The sequence below is a fragment of the Phocoena sinus genome, chromosome 4, assembly GCF_008692025.1.
Source record: "Phocoena sinus isolate mPhoSin1 chromosome 4, mPhoSin1.pri, whole genome shotgun sequence".
Lineage (NCBI taxonomy): Eukaryota > Metazoa > Chordata > Mammalia > Artiodactyla > Phocoenidae > Phocoena > Phocoena sinus.
In genome coordinates, this window is record NC_045766.1 from 64,269,902 (window position 1) to 64,288,953 (window position 19,052).

The following is a 19,052-nucleotide window of genomic DNA, read 5'->3' on the forward strand; positions in this document are numbered from 1 at the left end:
ACCAGGAAGCCAGAGAGAGTTTATAAAGTAGGTTCTTAGGTCTTCACATCTTTTTGAACCAGATACAACCTTAATAAGTGTCATCTCTCAGAAGTACTTTAAACTTTCTTAGCTCCACTTTTAAGAGAGAACAGCTTCCCACCCATGGCATTGTTTGTGGGCTCTCCTTAAATTCTGGGAAATGTTGTTTTGATGTTGTAATCATTTTCTGCTCCTCTTCCGTTTGTCTTTTACATCCATCTGCATAGTGACCCCCCACACTGTTGCCCATACTCTTTGTTGATAAAATCCAAACTCTTTAGCTTCATATTCAAGGCCCTTCAGAATCTCACCCCAAACCAAACTTCCAACTTCACCTCCTACTCTCCGCTTCGGCATACTCTACACTTCCCAAACACTTGATCATTACCTAGGGAACAGGGCAATGCTTTCTAATGCCTCAGCTTTGGATATAATGCTAGCTTACTCTGATTAATGCTGACTCTGGGGTATCTGCCCTTTCCTGCTTGTTGAATTAAAGGTGACATTGGAGCAGAGGTTAGTAGAAACGTTAAAGACTTTGAGATCAGAAAGGAAAAGGCAAGGTTGTGTTTGGCTGAGTCACACTTTGCCAGTTTCAGTTTCCCTCAAGGTCTTTTCTAGGTCTTCCTACTCAGCCTGCACCTAGCATGCCACCCCCAACCCTCCTTCATAATGTTATAACACTGTAATGTCTCCCTCACTGGACTGCCAGCCTGGGTGGTAAACACAGCATCTAATTCATCTAAGCTCCTCTAACTCCCAGCAGATTCTCCCACAGAGAACCTGGGGAACCTAGGGAACATTAGGGGTCTCACCTTCACATAGTCGTATTCACAAAGGTAAGAGGATTCCAAGTTGAAGTGCATGAAGTAAAGCTTGATCCGAAATCCCTCTGGGACAGTGATATTCCACGTCACCTCTGAATCACTTGGATAAGAGTCTGGATAGCCAGGCGACTGAATCTGGCCAAACATATTGTTAAGCTCCACTATGTGGGCCGAAGCCTTCAACAAGGAGAAGCACAGAGCATGAGAGAGAAGGAGCCACCTGAAAGACATGAATGGATTCACTTACATTCACAGACACTGGTCCTTGCCATTTAGCGAAATCAACAGCCAGGAGAACAAGTTCCCAGCATGTCTCTGCCACTGACCTGCTGTAATTACTTCGCCCTTATGGGTCTTGCTTACCCAGCCTTAATACTGGAGGGCGGTAACTTCATTTTAAAGGTTGCTTCCAGTTGTGCTCTTTTTAAAGATTTGATAATAGTATTAAACTTTCCCAGAAAATACCGTATTTGGGACTCTGAGGCATATCATTTTTTGGTTGAAAATATAAATTTCATAGTTAGGTAAAAGCTGATATCATTTCTTTAGCTTAGCTTCATTTAAGAATCATAAACTCTTGACTCAATTTTCTAAAAAGTAAGTAATAGTAACATGGTAATATTGAGATAAGACTTATACTCGATGGGATCTGTGTAGTACCTAAAACAAATTTAACAAAATCAATCAAGAAACGCAAAATTTTGAATTAAGAAGGAATGAGCAAAACAAGGTTTTTTTCCTTTTGGCAAGTGTTTTTATAAAAGGATCAAAAACATACAGTTTATTTCCAGCTGCAGGAATGAGAGATGATGGACTGTGAAAAGAGTTGCATAAGGGGCACGGGAAATTCAACAAAACTTGCAGAACACACCCAAAGTGGCTGATGCAATAATGAGGCAGAATGTCCAAGGCTTGTCAAAAACCTACTGGTCGGGCTTCCCCGGCGGCGCAGTGGTTGAGAGTCTGCCTGCCGATGCAGGGGACACGGGTTCGTGCCCCGGTCCGGGAGGATCCCGCGTGCCACGGAGCGGCTAGGCCCGTGAGCCATGGCCGCTGAGTCTGCGCGTCCGGAGCCTGTGCTCCGCAACGGGAGAGGCCACAGCAGTGAGAGGCCCGCGTACCACACAAAAACAAAAACAAAAACAAACAAACAAAAAACCTAATGGTCAGTACACAAGACAACCAAGGCATCTACTAGATTGCTCCCCCTGTGAGACTCAAGGACCTTGAACTCAAACATCCCAATCCTGGCTCATCAACTTCTCCCTTAAATACCATATGTTCTGCTTCCTATGTCTTGGGAACCCCTCTCCTTCTCTCCAGCCAATTCATTTAAATGTTCTTATCTGGACTGTTGCTATTTCATCCTAACTGATCTCCCTGGCTACCACTTCATACCATTCAGCAATCTTCCGCCAAATTTGATTTTCTAAAACACAGATGTGTCCCCACTGCTCCACTGTGCCTGCAGGGCAAAGCATCTGCTACCGGGATGGCTGATAAGCCCTTTTTGATCTAGGGCTGATTTACCTGTCCAACTTCATCTCATAGCAGCCATGCCGAGGCAGATCATTCTGGGAGCATGCCATGCCCATCCAGGCCTTGGCCCCATTGCACATGCCCTGCTCATTCCTCACCCGGTTGTCTTATTTATCTTCCACCATCCAGCTCAAAGCTTCCCAAGATACCACAGAGTATCCTTCACTCCAGATTCCAGCTCCCTGTACATGCTTCCAATTAGAGCACTGCTTTAGGCACAGTCCCTGAAGTTAGGTGTATTTGGGTTCAAATCCCGGTTCTCTTACTTACTGGCTGTGAAACCTTGGGTAATTAGTCTCTGAGCTCAGGTTTCCTCCAATGTAAAATGAAGATTATAATCTCTAATTTACAGAGCTCACATAAACATTGGAGATGATGTATATGAAGGACCTAATATAAAGCCTGGTGTATAAGAGATGATGAATGAATGAACGAATGAATGAACGAAAGCATGAAAGTGGGGCCAGAGTCTTATATAGCCTAAAAAGTAACTTCTGGGAAATTATACCAGCGTCTTAAGATTAAGATACAATTTGGCTAATCAGGAAGTTGTTTCTCCCCAAGGTGCCCCACGCTGCTCAGTAAACAGATGCACATATGTTTATATATGCACGCATATGAATTTTTGAGTGTGTAAACACAATGAGATTATCTAGCTGTCTTATATAATATTTACATAAAAGGTAAATACGTAAGTGCAAAATGGCCTATAAGGGTGTCAGTAGGATATTAACAGTAGTTATCTCTGAAGTGGTAATATGAGTGTTTTTAATTTTACTTTTGTGTATATAAAATGTTCAGATGTGTCTAGAAGGGCCTTGTGCTATTTTTTCAATTAAAAAAAAGTTATTTAAATTTTTTCCAAGGCCCCTGCAATAGCAACATGTGAGATGCAACTAAGGAAACAAAATGTTTTAATCCAATTGCCAGGGTCAATATTTTTATAAACCAATCTGTGGAGGACAGAGAAGGGGAGGCACAGGTCCAAGCTCTCTCGTGAACTAGTAGGAAAGCTTGAGTCTAGAAACTCTGGCTTGCAGGGCTCAGGCAGCCCCACTTTCAAGTGAGGAAATACATTGATGGTGCCTGGGCTAGGAGTTCTGGTTCAGTTCCGCTTGGGGAGGGGAGAGCACTGGTCTTAGGTTGGAATAGCTGGATTCAAGTCCAGACTTTGACTTTATTTATCTGACCCATCTTGGGGAAGTCACGTAAGGTCTCCCTCTCAGTTTCTTCATTCTTTAATTGGTGATAATAATGACATCCCCCGGGGCTGCTATCAGAATAAAGGACGATTGGAAAATAAGTACTTTGTTAACTGTCCAGCCCTAGGCAAACATTAGTTATGATTACTCCATCATGCTGCTTCCCGAAAAGCAGGGGTTAGGAATGAGCTTTGGATCCCCCAACTGGACCTCCCTGCAATAGCGACACCCAGATTATGTAAGGCTGAAAGGTCAACTTTCTCCATATCTGCTTTTTCCAGACCACATGGAGGAGGCTGAGCTTCCTAACGCTGCTTCTGTCAAGGGCTGGCCCAGGCTAACGGCTCCATCTATCCTCAGAGGCCTAGGACCATGTGTAGTAGGCAACTGGTCATCGTGGGAGGAAGGCCTGTGAAGCTTTCTGTTCTATTTTGTTTGCATCTCAAAACAGTTTCAAACATATGAAACAAATCTCTCTTTTCACATAATAAGCCTGAGCATATGCTTGCTTGCTTGCTCTCAGGGCTGCAAATTAAAGAATGTAAGTGGCAGCTTTCATTTCCCATCACACTCTCTGAATGTTTTTGGCTTCCTATCCACCAGGCACCGGCTGTACAAATTCTGACACCTGCTATCTATTCTCCAACTAATCAAAAAGTTTAATTACATTTGCTTGAAATGTCAAAAGTAATATATAATGCCAGGATTTCCTAAGCTCTACCGTAGGAGCAAGCTCTCAGGAATGCCTTAAAAAATGCCGGCAGATATCCATGGTTGTGGAATGAGTAGCACTTTCTATCCTTTCCATTCACTCCTCACTTCAACCTACACTACACCAAGACTGTTTTGGGGTAGAAGAGTTGAAATGGACTATATAGATCCCTTTGACAACACCCGTACTTGACAGATGACGAAAAGGATACCCCAAGAGGTGACATGTCATGCCCAATACCATATGGTGAATTAGCTTCAACAGAAGGGAATAACAAAAGCTCACAGAGGATGCTGGGTCCATGCCCATATCATGCCCAGGCATCTGGCCAAAGCAATTAATCCTGTGAAAAATAATTTAAAAACCCGTAGCTTTATATGAAAATTAAAAAAAAATACTAATACCAAAGCCCTTCCCCAGCAGATTTTAGTTTAATTGGTCTGGAGTGAGGCCTGGTCACTGACATTTTTTTTTTTTTTTTTTTTTTTTTGCGGTACGCGGGCCTCTCACTGTTGTGGCCTCTCCCGTTGCGGAGCACAGGCTCCGGACGCGCGGGCTCAGCTGCTCCGCGGCATGTGGGATCTTCCCGGACCGGGGCACGAACGCGTGCCCGTGTCCCCTGCATCGGCAGGCAGACTCTCAACCACTGCACCACCAGGGAAGCCCTGACATTTTTTAAAGCACCACAGATGCTTCTAACGTGCAGCTAGGATTGAGAGCCGCTGGTGTAGAATAATATACTTGGTTGAGAGTCTGGCAAAATACAGTAGAAAAACATCCTGAACTTGGAGCCTAAAGATACAAATTTGGGTCTGGGCTTTTTCAAGATCATCAGTGTGGCTCTGGGCAAGTTGCTAAACTCTTTTATCCTCACTTCTCCATAAATCCTACCTCATCCAAAATCTGAAGACCAGATGAGACAGTGCCTATGAAAGGGCTTTGCAAACTCTGAACTGTTGTGTCTATGTGAGGGAAGACCTTTTATAGACTTCTAGTGGAGCACTTTTCCAGTAGTAGTTTTGCTATTGAACAACTGAATTCAATTCAGCTAATATTTATTGCATGCCTAATAGGAAACAGACATTATGCTAGGTACTAGGCATACAAAGATGAACATGCCATAGATCCTATTCCTTAAGGAACACTCAGTCTTGGAAGAGGAGGTGGACATTTCAACAAAGAGGCATTAAGAAAGGTAGCTCCCAAGGACAGAGATATCACAAAGGAGAAGATGCTGACTCTGGGGATACTGGGCAGGGAAGAGGAGGTGATGTATGAGCCAGCTTGAACAATCGGGTCCTCTAGAAATAGGAGAAATAAGAGGGAGAGCTATTCTGGCTTAAGGGATCAGCAAACACAAAGATACAGAACTGATCATTGGCCTTGCAGTTTGGTATGGCTGGGGCACTGGGTGGTAGGGTGAGATTTGAATAGTGGACAGATCAATCAACTTGTCCTTCCATGTAGATGGGCATAAATCTCCTCTCTTTTAGGAGAAAGGAAAATGAAGTTAGATAGCAGGTTTAACATTACAATGGATTTAGAAAGAAGAGAATGATTGGATTAACCTTAAAGACCTGATTATCTCTCTAAACCACAGGTAATCTGAGTTCAAAGAGTTAACATAGCCTGAAGCCCCTCATTGGCCCCAGACCCTGAAAAGTTGCTAGGTGACTTTGCAGAAGAGAAACAAATAGAAACCCTTTTCCAATTGAGAAGAAAATTAACGGGAAAAGATGTTTAGAGACAGCACATCTGCAGAGTGTTTTTTTTTTTCTTTTTTGTATTTTTAACAGTATTAACACTTATAAGTAGTAAAAGTAATTATGGTGGTCGGATTTTGACACTTGGAGAGAAAAACTTACAAGAAATGTCTGGTAACAAGTATCAAGTAACTCTAAGTCTAGGCTAAGGAATGGGGAATATTGAAGAGCTCGGAAACAATTAGAATTTAAAGTCCTAGTTTCAGAACTCCGAAGACTCTTTTTTTTTTTTAATTTCAATTTGTAATATTCCTTTAAGAACCATTTGGTGCAATTCATAGCCTGATTCACGCCACTGGCGGCCTCTGATTTCAGTAAGAAATGCAGAAATTTATAGTGGAATGTAAAACGGGGACAGGTTTTTAGTTTTCTAAATTGAGGTTTTAAACTAGCAAACTTCTGAAGGTTTAAGAAGCCACATAGCTGAGCTACGGGAATCTGGTTTCTTTTCCGGTCAGAACAAATAAACACACAAACACATATCTAACTCACAAAGTGTTGGAAGAGATAAAGCAATGCTCTTTACAAAGGAGGAAAACAAAAACTCAGCCTTGTGGGCAACAGAAGAAAAGTCACACTGGCCAGCAGACAGCACCCTACGCTGGCAGAGGGAGAAATCTGAGTTCCAGCGGCGTCAGGGGCATTTGCACACAGCCTCCCGTTTCAAGTTGCATGTCTCCGGAGTCCCAGGGAAGGCCCCAGCCTGTCTCCCTTCTCAGAGCCCCAGGGAGTGATGAAAAGCCCCTGAACCAGCCACAGGACTCGCAGGTGAGTCGGCCCAGAGACAAGGTCAGACCTTCCAGGGCTACTTGGCACCTGGTCCCTGGAAGGACCCCCTGTGCCCACTCCTGCCCTGGCACTCACCTCATTTTCCTGCCTTGGGTGCTCCTGGCTGCCTGGTCCCCCCGGCCTGACTTGTCTGCGAGCTCGTCCCCGGTGTGGTGTCAGCGATGCCTTATCTTTGTTCTGAGGTCCCTGTGTGTCTCTGGAATTGGCTGGCATTCTCCATTCAGGTCACGCCTTCCCCTGCCTGCAACAGATCCCCTCTCCCCCTCTCTCCCTCTGCCTTTTCCTCTCTCTCTCCTCTCTCTCTTCTCTGACTTGCTCGTACACACACTCAGAGGAACCTGACAGAACAGAATCTGTCTTCTTCCTTAAAAGATCTGTTTCTCCAGGTCCCTCCTTCATCCCATACGGCTGCTTCCAGCTCCTAAGAGAGAATAACTGAGCAGCTCAAATAGGTATTTGTATCACCATGTGTGTGTGTATGTGTGTGGATATATGTGTGTATATGTGTGTGTGTGTTTGTATGTGTGTGTGTATGTGTGTGTGTGTGTGTGTGTGTGTGTGTAAAGGGTGGAGGGGGACAAAGTCTGATCTCTCTGTCTCACTTGCCAGATGGCTATAGTTTTCTGCTCGTGTTCAGGACACTGGCAAAGGACACCAATTAAACAGGATGATAACTAAGAGGGCAATTCTAACATCTACACTAGGCGAGAAAATAGAACCAAATCCCAAAGCTTGTCTGTCTGCAAACAACTACAGGCTTTCCTGTGAACAGGGCGGCTGGCCCCGTATGTGAGGGGAGCAGTCAGTCCTGCAGTTAGTTAGTTGTTCTTCGTCACTTAAAAGCAAGGCTTGTGCTGTTTACCAACTCAGAGCATTCAGAGGCCTGATACAGCCCGGGGAGGACCTACTACAGACAGAAAGCCCCGCATCCCATGGCTGTAGAGAGATCTGGGCCTGTAACGGTGGCTAGACCTGGAGTTTGTGGAGAAAAGCAGCATCAGATATAAGCCAAGCTGAATAAGAAGAAAATTCCTTTCTTCACAACAATGACCACCAGTCCTGAATAGGGAGAGAGACATCTGGGTGTAAAAAGTAGATTTTACTGAGAACCTTTTCTGTGTTAGGCACATGGCTAGGTGCAAACATCATCTCAATTACTCCCACAAACCTGTGAGGATCATACTATTATAGTCATTTTACAAATAAGAAAACTGAAGCATAGAGAGGTACACAATTTGCCTGGATTATCCAGCCCTTTATTACTCCTTACTGCTACCACGGCAAACGCAAACAGTTAACATTTACCGAGCACTGTGTGTCAGGTACTGCTCTAGTAATGTATTGATTGCTTTCGATCATCTTTACATTTTGTGTATCTGGGTAGTAATATTATCCCCATTTTCCCGATGAGGAAACTGCCCAGAGAGCATAAGTAAGTTATCCAAGATCACACAGCTAGAAAGTGATGGGGAAGAATTTGAGTTCTCACCCACAATATTGTACTGCTTCTCACTAGAATATTATAGTACATACGGCATTTCAAATACACACCACATTCACAAAGACACTCCATTTGGGGCATTTTGAAAAGAGCAATTAGACTCAGCATCAGAGTTGGCTATAATCTTCCCTTTCTATCCAAGCTGGCTGTGCACTTTGGCCCCAATTGTTAACATCTCTGATCCTGTTTTCTCATCTGGAAAATGGGGGTTGCTTTGAGACTTAAAGGAAATTATCCTTGCCATTTTTTTAGCTGTTCAGTGTGCCCAAGAGAGGGCTCCCACCCATTCTAACCAAGGTGGCAAACACATGCATTCTCCACCCTCTGATAACACTGCTTTAGCACATTTGGGGCAACAATGCCTTGCATCTTGCTGAAATTCTCCTGGTTCCATTTTCTCTCCAGTTTCTCTATTTTATCACTTTTAAAGGTCAGCTTTGCTAATCTGGGCATTATTAAGAGGCTGTGTTTGATAATGTGAGTGCAGGTATATGAGATGGGAGAATATGTGTGAACCTAAGCACCATTCTGGCTAAACAGCCTAAACATTTCTGTGTTAGGCAGGATAGAAAAAAAATCCCTTTAAAAGTCCCATTAAGAAGACTCACAGGCTCCTCAAACATCAAATAACTCTCACACAACATTTTAATGATTTAAGTGCAAATGAATCAGAAACACATGGACTACATTTCTCTTGGAATATACAAGGGTTTTAAAACCAAGGGATAAGGAACTTGGCACGAAGCATCCTGCACCATGCAGAGGGCCCTGCCCACTAAAGACATTCCCTCCATCAACACTGCAGCTGAGCTGACCCTCTCCTAATTTAGGGCACATCCAGGGAAATGCAGTCATTTGTTCTGGGCACAGAGGGGAGAGCTTGGGAGGGAAAGCCATCAGCTTCTCCTTGCAAAGTGTCATAGAGTAACTGAGCCTCCTGGAATAATTTCCTGGCCATGTTTCTTTAAGGCTGCCAGTGCTCAATGGGAGGCATTTGAAATACGTTCTGAGCCAAAGTTCTGCCAATATACAGCAGAGCTGATTTGTGCTTCCCTGGGAGTTAGCCAAGGCTCAGATGGAATCTGCATGATAACGGGAACTATGTGGCTCAGGACTGATCTGGGTGGGATTCAGAGCTGTTTCCCATCGTGTTGGGCTGCATTGGTGATACCTTCCTGACCTCTTGATAAAAACTTCCTGGGGTGTCATGAATAGATCACGGGGAGTGGGAGGAATGGAAAAGACTCAACATGAGTAGGCTAACTCATGGGACCTTGGGCAAGTCACCTACTTTCTCTGCTGGAGGAGGGGAAGGAGTGACACCAGTTTGCTCCGCTATAAAATCAGGGGAGAGGAGTCCATTGAGATCATGGAGTGAGGACTAGGAAATTGCAGTGGAGGTGGGGAGGTGAATTGCTAATGATCTGTAAAGAGAGTCAAGGAGTCCTGAGTGACCTTCTAATCTTGACACTTGTTTTATCTGTGGTCACAACAGCATTACATTACTCAGGATTCAATCATAGGTATTCAGAAAGATAATTTTTAAGAAGGTTCAACTCGTTTTTTAAAATGTTGATGAAAAGGTTAACATATGAGTATAAGGAACTAACAGTATGTCAATTAGAATCACAGAAGTGTAGAAGGACGGATGTGGGCTCAACATCTCGTTTATAGTCAGGGAAAGGGATCAGAAAGCTACTACTAAGAAAGTAAATACTACAGCACTCCTACAGCTAGAACTGGGCTTGGTTTACATGTTCTACCAAAGTATTTATTACATGCAACTCCTGAGCCCAGACTTTCTGGAATTCCATGAATGCGCTGGAAAATGTAAAATATTTGGGCAATGAGTTTTTGTTGGCAAAGTGTGAAATCCAGGCTTCCTATAGAGTATATGAGAACTGATAAATAGCCCCAAAGATTATACCTTAGAATAAAATTTTAGGATATTCAACACATTGGCTGACAGTATGCTGGAAACCCTGGCTTCAGAACCTATCGGATCATCAGAATAATATGGGAAATTAAAAAAAAAAAAGACAAAAAAACCAGTGCCTGAGCTTCATCTCAGAAGATTCAAATTCAATGACTCTCGGGTGGGGCTCCTGAATCTGTAATTTTAAAAGCTCCCATGGACGGTTTTGTCATTTTGGGTACTTACAATGGTGCGTCTTATAATTAATGGCATCTTAGATTTGATGATATAGTCTTAGTATCTGCCAGATACCTTCATATACATCATTACATGTAATATTTACATGTGTTTAAAGGTGAGGACACTGAAGTTCAGAGAGACTAAGTGTGTCAGCAAGAGGATGATGGACATCTAGAGCCCAGGACTCCTGACCCTAAATCCAGGGCTCTTTCATCTGCAGCCCCTTGATCCTGCCCGTGGACTTTGAGCATCCATGAGCCACGCTGTCATGTGACTGCAAGATTTCAGGGAAGGGATATATAATTTACATTCAAAAAATAAATTATTAAGCTCTCTTATGGGCTAAATTGCTCCGCTTCAAAATTCACATATCAAACCCGAGACAGGAACTTTAAAGAGGTCTAGGTTAAGAGGAGGTTATTAGGGTGGGCCCTAATCCAATATGACTGATATCTTTATAAGAGGAGGAGATTAAGATAGAGACAACCAGAGGAAAGACCATGTGAGGAGACAGCAAGAAGGTGGCCACCTGTGACCCAAGGAGATGAGGCCTCAGAATAATAACCTCGATCTTGAACTTCCTTAAAATACCTGCCAATACCTTGGGCTTGAACTTCTAGTCTCCTAAACTGTCAGAAAATGCACTTCTGCTGTTTAAGCTACCTAGTCTGTGGTACTTTGTTATGGCAGCCCTAGCAAACTAATACAGGCTCTCTTACAGAAGTTCTCCCAAAGCGTGAGCGCATACCACCACGGTGTCAAGTTGATTTCAAGCACTGCAGGCACAGAATTAACAAATGCTGGGTCAGTTAAGGTTCTGTTTGGTAGGTAATAAGAGAAACCTTGACTAAAGCTGAAACAGAGTTTATTTTCCTCACTTAGCAAGAAGTGAGGCAGTAGGTGGGCCTGGGGACATTTTCTTTTTTTCTGTTCTGCCATTCTTAGGAGCTAGGCTATGTGTAAGGAAGAATCCAGGGATTCTTAAGTACTTGAGATACTTGTGACATAGACCGTTTGTTATGAGCTGAATTATACCCCCACCCCAAATTCATATGTTGAAGCCTTAACTCCCACTATCTCGAAATATGACTGTATTTGAAGATAGGAGCTTTAAAAAGGTGATTAAGGGCTTCCCTGGTGGCGCAGTGGTTGGGAGTCTGCCTGCCGATGCAGGGGACACGGGTTCGTGTCCCAGCCCGGGAAGATCCCACATGCCGCGGAGCGGCTAGGCCTGTGAGCCATGGCCGCCGAGCCTGCACGTCCGGAGCCTGTGCTTCGCAACGGGAGAGGCCACAACAGTGAGAGGCCCGTGTACTGCAAAAAAATAAAAAAAGGTGATTAAGTTAAAATGAGGCTGTTAGAATGGGCCTAATCTAATTATAAAAAGAGGAGATTAGGATACAGACAACACAGAAAGCAGGGAGACCACGTGGGGATACAGTAAGAAGGTGGCCATCTGCAAGCCCAGGAGAGGGGTCTCAAAAGAAACCACCTAGACTTCTAGCCTCCAGAACTGTGAGAAAACAAATTTCTACTACTTGAGTAATCCAGTCTGTGGTATTTTGTTATGGCAGCCCTAGGAAGCTAATAGAGCATCCACAACTCCCTTACCTTTGCTCACCTAAATCCATTTGATACCAATTATTGTTGCTCTTCACTCATATTAGGTCTCCCCTCCCACAGAAGTTCCTCAGATGCTAAGACTACATGGCCCAAGCAGATTCAGCCATAGGACAGGATTAATTAGGCCTTAAGAAGCAAATGGACAGCTGAGGTTAGACCATGTGAAAGGCAGGATTCAGATCAGGGGAGTCAGTGTTATCACTTCTCTAACTCCCTAATGCTGTTTCAGTGACCATGACTTTTCCATCCTCCTTCCAAACTCCCTTGCTCTTCTACCATTCTGGCACACCCTACTCATCTCTATTACTGTCACCTTCCAATCTCTTGGTCCCATCCTCTGTTCCTTTCATTAGGAACTTAGGCATGTGGCACCATGCTTACCTCTCCTTCCCAATTCCTCCTGACATCCTGACACTGGACCCTCATTGCTTGATCTCCTCACTTCAACGATGACTTCTTCCATTTCATTGTAACCATCTACTCTACTTAAAGCCACATCCACCTCTGAAATCTTAAACTTGTAACACCCCATTCTCTGACCACCATCTCTTACCTTTCTAAGTCTTTGACTCCTTCAATAACCCTAGACTTCAACCTCATCAAGACATCCAGTCCTCTGACACCACTCCATTTCCAGTCTATCAGATCCTCTTGACTTTATATCTTTTCTGAATCCCACAACCAATCACCAGCACTCCTGTGTGGATCCTTCTTTCTCTACCAGTTTTTTTTTTTTTTTTCCTTTTTATTATTTATTTATTTTGGCTGCACCGAGTCGTAGTTGTGGCACGCATGTGGGATCTAGTTCCCGGACCAGGGATTGAACCCGGGCTCCCTGCCTTGGGAGCGCAGAGTCTTACCCACTGGACCACCAGGGAAGTCCCTCTACCAGTTTCTTGACTCTCTTCTTACTTCAGAGGAATGATTCCTCATCTTTCTGGTGAATCACTGAGAATCTAATGAAAGCTAGATTCTCTGTCTGGAATACCCCCAATAAAGCCACGTAATTTACTCCCTCACTTCTTCAATTCTTTCTAAAAATGTCACCTTTTCAGTGAGGTCTTTCCCGGCCAATCTATTCTATTATTTCTATTTCCACCCAGCTTTGCTCTCCCCCTATCCTGTTTTATTTGTCTTAATGGCAGTAATCATCAGCTAAGATGGTATTTATTTTAAGTTTTTATTGGTTTGTTGCTTGCTCCCCACCCCATTAGAATAACACAATCTCCAAGTGGACAAGTATTTTTATATTTTTTGTTTACTGCTCTATTCCCAGTATCAACAATAATGCCTTTGACTTGCACAAAGTAGGACCTTAATAAACATTTGTGGAATGAGCCATCTTCCAAGAAACATTTAAATAGGCACACATTCTTGAATTTTGGCGTATAATTTCAGGGACTTGATGGCTCTTCTGAAGCCATGAAGTTCAGAAGCTCAATTTTTTTTTTTTTCACCCGTGTCCCCTGCATCGGCAGGTGGACTCTCAACCATTGCGCCACCAGGGAAGCCCCAGAAGCTCAATTTTAACCATTCTTCCTGAATATTTCTCATACATCCCACCACTGCAGTTTTAAATACCGTTACATATTGATCACTAGCAAATCTATTTCTTTAGTCTAAATGTCTCCCCATAGTTCCTCACCCTCAAATCAAATGTCTATTCTCGCCTCCATCTGAAAGTTCCACCGGGCCGAGGTCATTATTTTTCTATTCCTGACTTGCCCATTCTCTCATACCAACGATGTCTATGAACTACCATCAACTCAGAAATTCAAGCCAGATATTTGAGTGTCATCCCTGATTTATATTTTCCTTTTCTCCTCATATGCCATCAATCAATAACTCCTATTGTTTACATATAAGTATCTTTCAAATCCATCATTATGCATAACTTCAATTCCCCACTACCGCTGCATTAGTGACGGGATTCATTAGTTCTCACTGGATTATTTCAACAACTTCTCATTTGTTTCTTTGCCCTTAGTACCAATCTTATAAATATACAAGTCTCATTAATTGTCTCCCTTTGTCAAACCTTTCAGATCACTCCTTTGCTTACAGAATAAAATAAAAATACCTTAGAAGAGCATTTGAACTCTGAAGTTTAATGTTGACATGAGGTGCAGCGAAACTGAAGTAGCCTGCAGTGCTGAGCCAACATGTGGAGGACAGCTGCCCTGGAGAATGGCTTGGACCCACAGCAGACTTTGCATAAGTGAGAAAGAAACTGCTGTGCAAAGCCACTGAGCTTTTAGTATTATTTGTTACTGCAGATAATTTAGCCTATTCTGACTGACACAATACTCTTATATGGGATAGCTCTTTCACCTCTATATTCTCTCCTACAACCAGCACACTTACATATACAGACTTTTATGTCTAGAACTGGTACCAAACTAGTTGCATATTCCAGATTTTATCATGATCTCTCATGTCTGTATGTACTGATATACTTGGTTCTCTTGGTCTTTAATGCTATTTTCTTCCTCATTTGTCTGTAGAATTTCCTCTTATCTATCATATGAAATCTTGCTTAAACGTCAGCTTCTCTGGAAAATCTTCCCCAATCACTCAACACAGAAGTAAACACTACCTTTGTTCCTTACACTTAAACTTTAAATTATAGTTTAAATTACATGTGTCAAATTATACAGCAAATTTTTGTCTACTTGTGTCATCCTTTCATCACAATAATTTGAGGGCCTGAACAATATCCTTTGTACCTTTGGCTCAGTAAATGTTTACTGAATACATAGATGTCTAAATAAATTTTTAAAAAGGCTTCAAGACATTGGGCTTCCCTGGTGGCGCAGTGGTTGAGAGTCCACCTGCCGATGCAGGGGACACGGGTTCGTGCCCCGGTCTGGGAAGATCCCACATGCCGCGGAGTGGCTGGGCCCGTGAGTCGTGGCCGCTGAGCCTGCGCATCCAGAGCCTGTGCTCCGCAACGGGAGAGGCCACAGCAGTGAGAGGCCCGTGTACCGAAAAAAAAAAAAAAAAAAGGCATCAAGACAGGTAAACACACAACTAAGTCTATAATTATAAATTGTGATGAATGCCATGTTGAAAGAGAGCAGAGTTCTATGAGAGAGGCTAATAGAAGGGCTTAATTTACACAGAGTGGTTAGCAAAGTCATGGTGAAGTGGTATCTCAGCTGAATAGGATGAGTACAAGTTCTCTAGTGAAGAGCTGGTGATTTCACAGTGATGGACTTTGCTACCTGGACTTCCACACATGTGGAAATTCCCCATTTTTATAACCCAGTTCATAGAAATAATAAAGATATAGAAATGAGATTAATAAATGAACAGCTGCACTCAGAATCAAGAAAAGGTATTTCCTGTGGGAAAGTCCGCAAAAGGAGGGTGGTAGATGAGAAGCTATGGCAGTGAGTTGCCCACAGTGGGAACCCATCCTGACCATGTGGGAAGTCTTCACAGTCCCACTGGAAAGCTGGGGGCTGACAGGGCTGTATGTGAAGTCACTGGGGAAGGAGTGAGAATCACCACCACAGAAAAATTGCCAAATAAGGATCAACAAATATTTTTCAAAGCCTGCATATGGAAAAGGGGTAATAAACTCAGTAAGAAAAGGATTTCATGGAAGGAAATAGAGTTAATAGAACCATAAGAATAGGCTTTTAAAATAAGCTGTTTCCATAAAGCTAAAGGAGGGGATATCATCTGTGATACAAGAAGAGGAGAAAGATTTGAAACAAGAACAGGTTGAAATGCAAAAAGAAGCAACTGGATAATTAACGAAATTAAAATAACAATTTTACACTTATTAAATATAATTTATTAAATATATTTATTGAAATTAAAAATAAAATGCAATTGTAAGTATAAACAGCTGAATGGTCACAAATGAAGAATTAATTAACGATTTGGAAAATCAAGCTGAGGAATTCTCCCAGATAAAGAGATCAGAAATATGAAAAAAATAAAGGGGGTATGGATTCAGAAGGTCCTACATATGTCTAATAGAATTTTCATTAAAAATGGAATAAAGAGGGCTTCCCTGGTGGAGCAGTGGTTGAGAGTTCACCTGCCGATGCAGGGGACATGGGTTCGTGTCCCGGTCCAGGAAGATCCCACATGCCACGGAGCGGCTGGGCCTATGAGCCATGGCTGCTGGGCCTGCGCGTCTGGAGCCTGTACTCCGCAACAGGAGAGGCCACAACAGTGAGAGGCCCGCGTACCACCAAAAAAAAAAAAAAAAAAGGAATAAAGAGGGGGAACAGGAAGTAATCGTTGAAGAAATATTGGCCTCAGTTTTCTAAGAATTGAGAAAAGACAAGAATTCTCAGACTGAAAAGACCTACCAAGGCCCAAGTGAGATACTTACATAAAGTTAGATCTAGATTCCTTGCAGCAAAATTTCACTGTAGTAAGGATAAAATTAAAATCTTAAAAATTACCAAAGAGAAAGAATGAAATTAGATTATCATTCAGACATTCTCACCAGCCACCTGGAAACAAAAGGGAAATAGAGAATACCCACATGTACAAAAGGAAAATACTTTTAAACCTATCATTCTATACTAGCTGAAGGATTATGTAAATGAAGCTGAAATAAAGACATTTTCAGACTCTAAAAAGCCTACCATTCGCAGGCCCTTTCAGAAAGAGTTACTGGATGATGTTGGAGCTGGTTAGTGTTGCTGAAATTGTAGAGAAATAACCACACTTGTACCATACATGTGGGAATATAAAGTGGCCTGGCTACTTAAAGTACAATCTGGGGGTATTAATAAAATAAAAATTTGCATATCCTACAAACCAACAATCTTACCTCAAGATATCTGTCCTAGGGAAACATTCATTTGCAAACATGTTTATTGTAGCAAAAGTTGTCAAGGTGAAAAATGGGCATCAGTAAAGTAATGGCTAAATATAATATGGACATACTATGAAACACAGAGCACCAGTTAGAATGGATGAGAAAGATCTTTATGCATCAACCTGGATTTATCTCCAAGATTTACTATTAAGTGAAAAGGGCAGGCTGAAGAATGACACGTGCATTAGGATACCATTTATTTAATGAAAAAGCAATAGGCTCAACCAGCAATACATATTTTGCACATACCATAGATATTTTGCATGTATTTTCCATATATCACTGAAAAAAGCATGGAAGGAAATATACCAAACACAACTAGTTACTTGTATGGAGGATGTGGTGAGAGGCTTTATTCATATTTGTAATAAGCAAAACCTTTAGTGTCTGGTCAGAGCTGTTTAGGCAGGGGATTTTAAGGATAAAAGAGGACTCTGGGAAATGCAAATCAAAACTGCAATGAGATATCTCACCCCTGTCAGAATGGCCATCATCAAACAATCTACAAACAATAAATGCTGGAGAGGGTGTGGAGAAAAGGGAACCTTCTTGCACTGTTGGTCGGAATGTAAACTGATTCAGCCACTATGGAGAACAGTATGGAGGTTTCTTTAAAAACTAAAAATGGAACTACCAGGGCTTCCCTGGTGGCGCAGTGGTTGGGAGTCCGCCTGCCGATGCAGGGGACGCGGGTTCGTGCCCCGGTCCGGGAAGATCCCACATGCCGCGGAGCGGCTGGACCCGTGAGCCATGGCCGCTGAGCCTGCGCGTCCGGAGCCTGTGCTCCGCAACAGGAGAGGCCACAACAGTGAGAGGCCCGCGTACCGCAAAAAAAAAAAAAAAAATGGAACTACCATACGACCCAGCAATCCCACTACTGGGCATATACCCTGAGAAGCCATAATTCAAAAAGAGTCATGTACCAGAATATTCATTGCAGCTCTACTTACAATAGCCAAGACATGGAAGCAACCTAAGTGTCCATCGACAGATGAATGGATAAAGAAGATGTGGCACATATATACAATGGAATATTACTCAGCCATAAAAAGAAATGAAATTGAGTTATTTGTAGTGAGGTGGATGGACCTAGAGTCTGTCATGCAGAGTGAAGTAAGTCAGAAAGAGGAAAACAAATACCATATGCTAACACATATATATGGAATCTAAAAAAAAAAAAGGTCATGAAGAACCTAGGGGCAGGACAGGAATAAAGACGCAGACCTACTAGAGAATAGACTTGAGGACACAGGGAGGGGGAAGGGTAAGCTGGGACAAAGTGAGAGAGTGGCATGGACATATATACACTACCAAATGTAAAACCGATAGCTAGTGGGAAGCAGCCACAGAGCACAGGGAGATCAGCTTGGTGCTTTGTGACCACCTAGAGGGGTGGGATAGGGAGGGTGGGAGGGAGGGAGATGCAAGAGGGAAGAGATATGGGGATATATGTATATGTATAGCTGATTCACTTTGTTATAAAGCAGAAACTAACACACACACAAAATAAATAAATAAATAAATAAATAAAAATAAGACCGGGGAGAGAAATAAAAAAAAAAAAAAAAAAGGAGGACTCTGGGTATTGTGAGGAAAATGGATTTGGAGGATAGGAGGCAGGGAAACCAGTTTGGAGGCTGTTGCAGTAGTTAGGACCATTAGGCACAGTAGGCACACCGCCTGGGGCCATGAAAATGTTTTAATTTTAATTCTTTTAAAATCAGAATGAAAACTAAGATAATAATGAATATATAATAAAGAATCCATTTACTTTTATAGCAATGAAGCACTAAAATACAATTTCTATTTATTTATTTATTTTATGAATAAAGCCCAGATTAGGAGAGAGAATGCTTGGATGGATCAGAGTGGTAGCAAGTGAACATGGAGCCAAGAGGATAAAGACAAAATATATTTTGTAAGAAGAAAAGCCTGAACCTGGCCATAAATTGAGAGTGAGGAATTGAGGGAGAGAAAGACAGCAAAGATAACTCCCAGAATTCTGACTTAAGACGGTGTTGGTGCCATTTACTGAGATGGGGAAGAGAGGTGGAAGGTGAGCAGGGGTCAGGGT

At 42.5% G+C, this 19,052-nt stretch overlaps 1 protein-coding gene across 5 annotated transcripts in view; it reads right to left on the reverse strand.

The window, feature by feature from the left end:
* MASP1 (mannan binding lectin serine peptidase 1) overlaps window positions 1–19,052 on the reverse strand; it is a 269,447-nt gene that overhangs the window by 53,920 nt on the left and 196,475 nt on the right. For 3 of the 5 annotated variants that reach the window (XM_032631574.1, XM_032631573.1, XM_032631576.1), the window contains exons 1-2: window positions 6,929–7,327; window positions 837–1,068 (exon numbers count right to left, since the gene is read on the reverse strand). In XM_032631574.1, coding sequence (XP_032487465.1) covers window positions 837–1,068; window positions 6,929–6,933 — 237 coding nt within the window. In that variant the 5' untranslated portion in view covers window positions 6,934–7,327. Of the gene's footprint in view, window positions 1–836; window positions 1,069–6,928; window positions 7,328–19,052 lie in introns of those variants that run through there. The other 2 variants (XM_032631575.1, XM_032631572.1) reach the window with 2 other exon arrangements.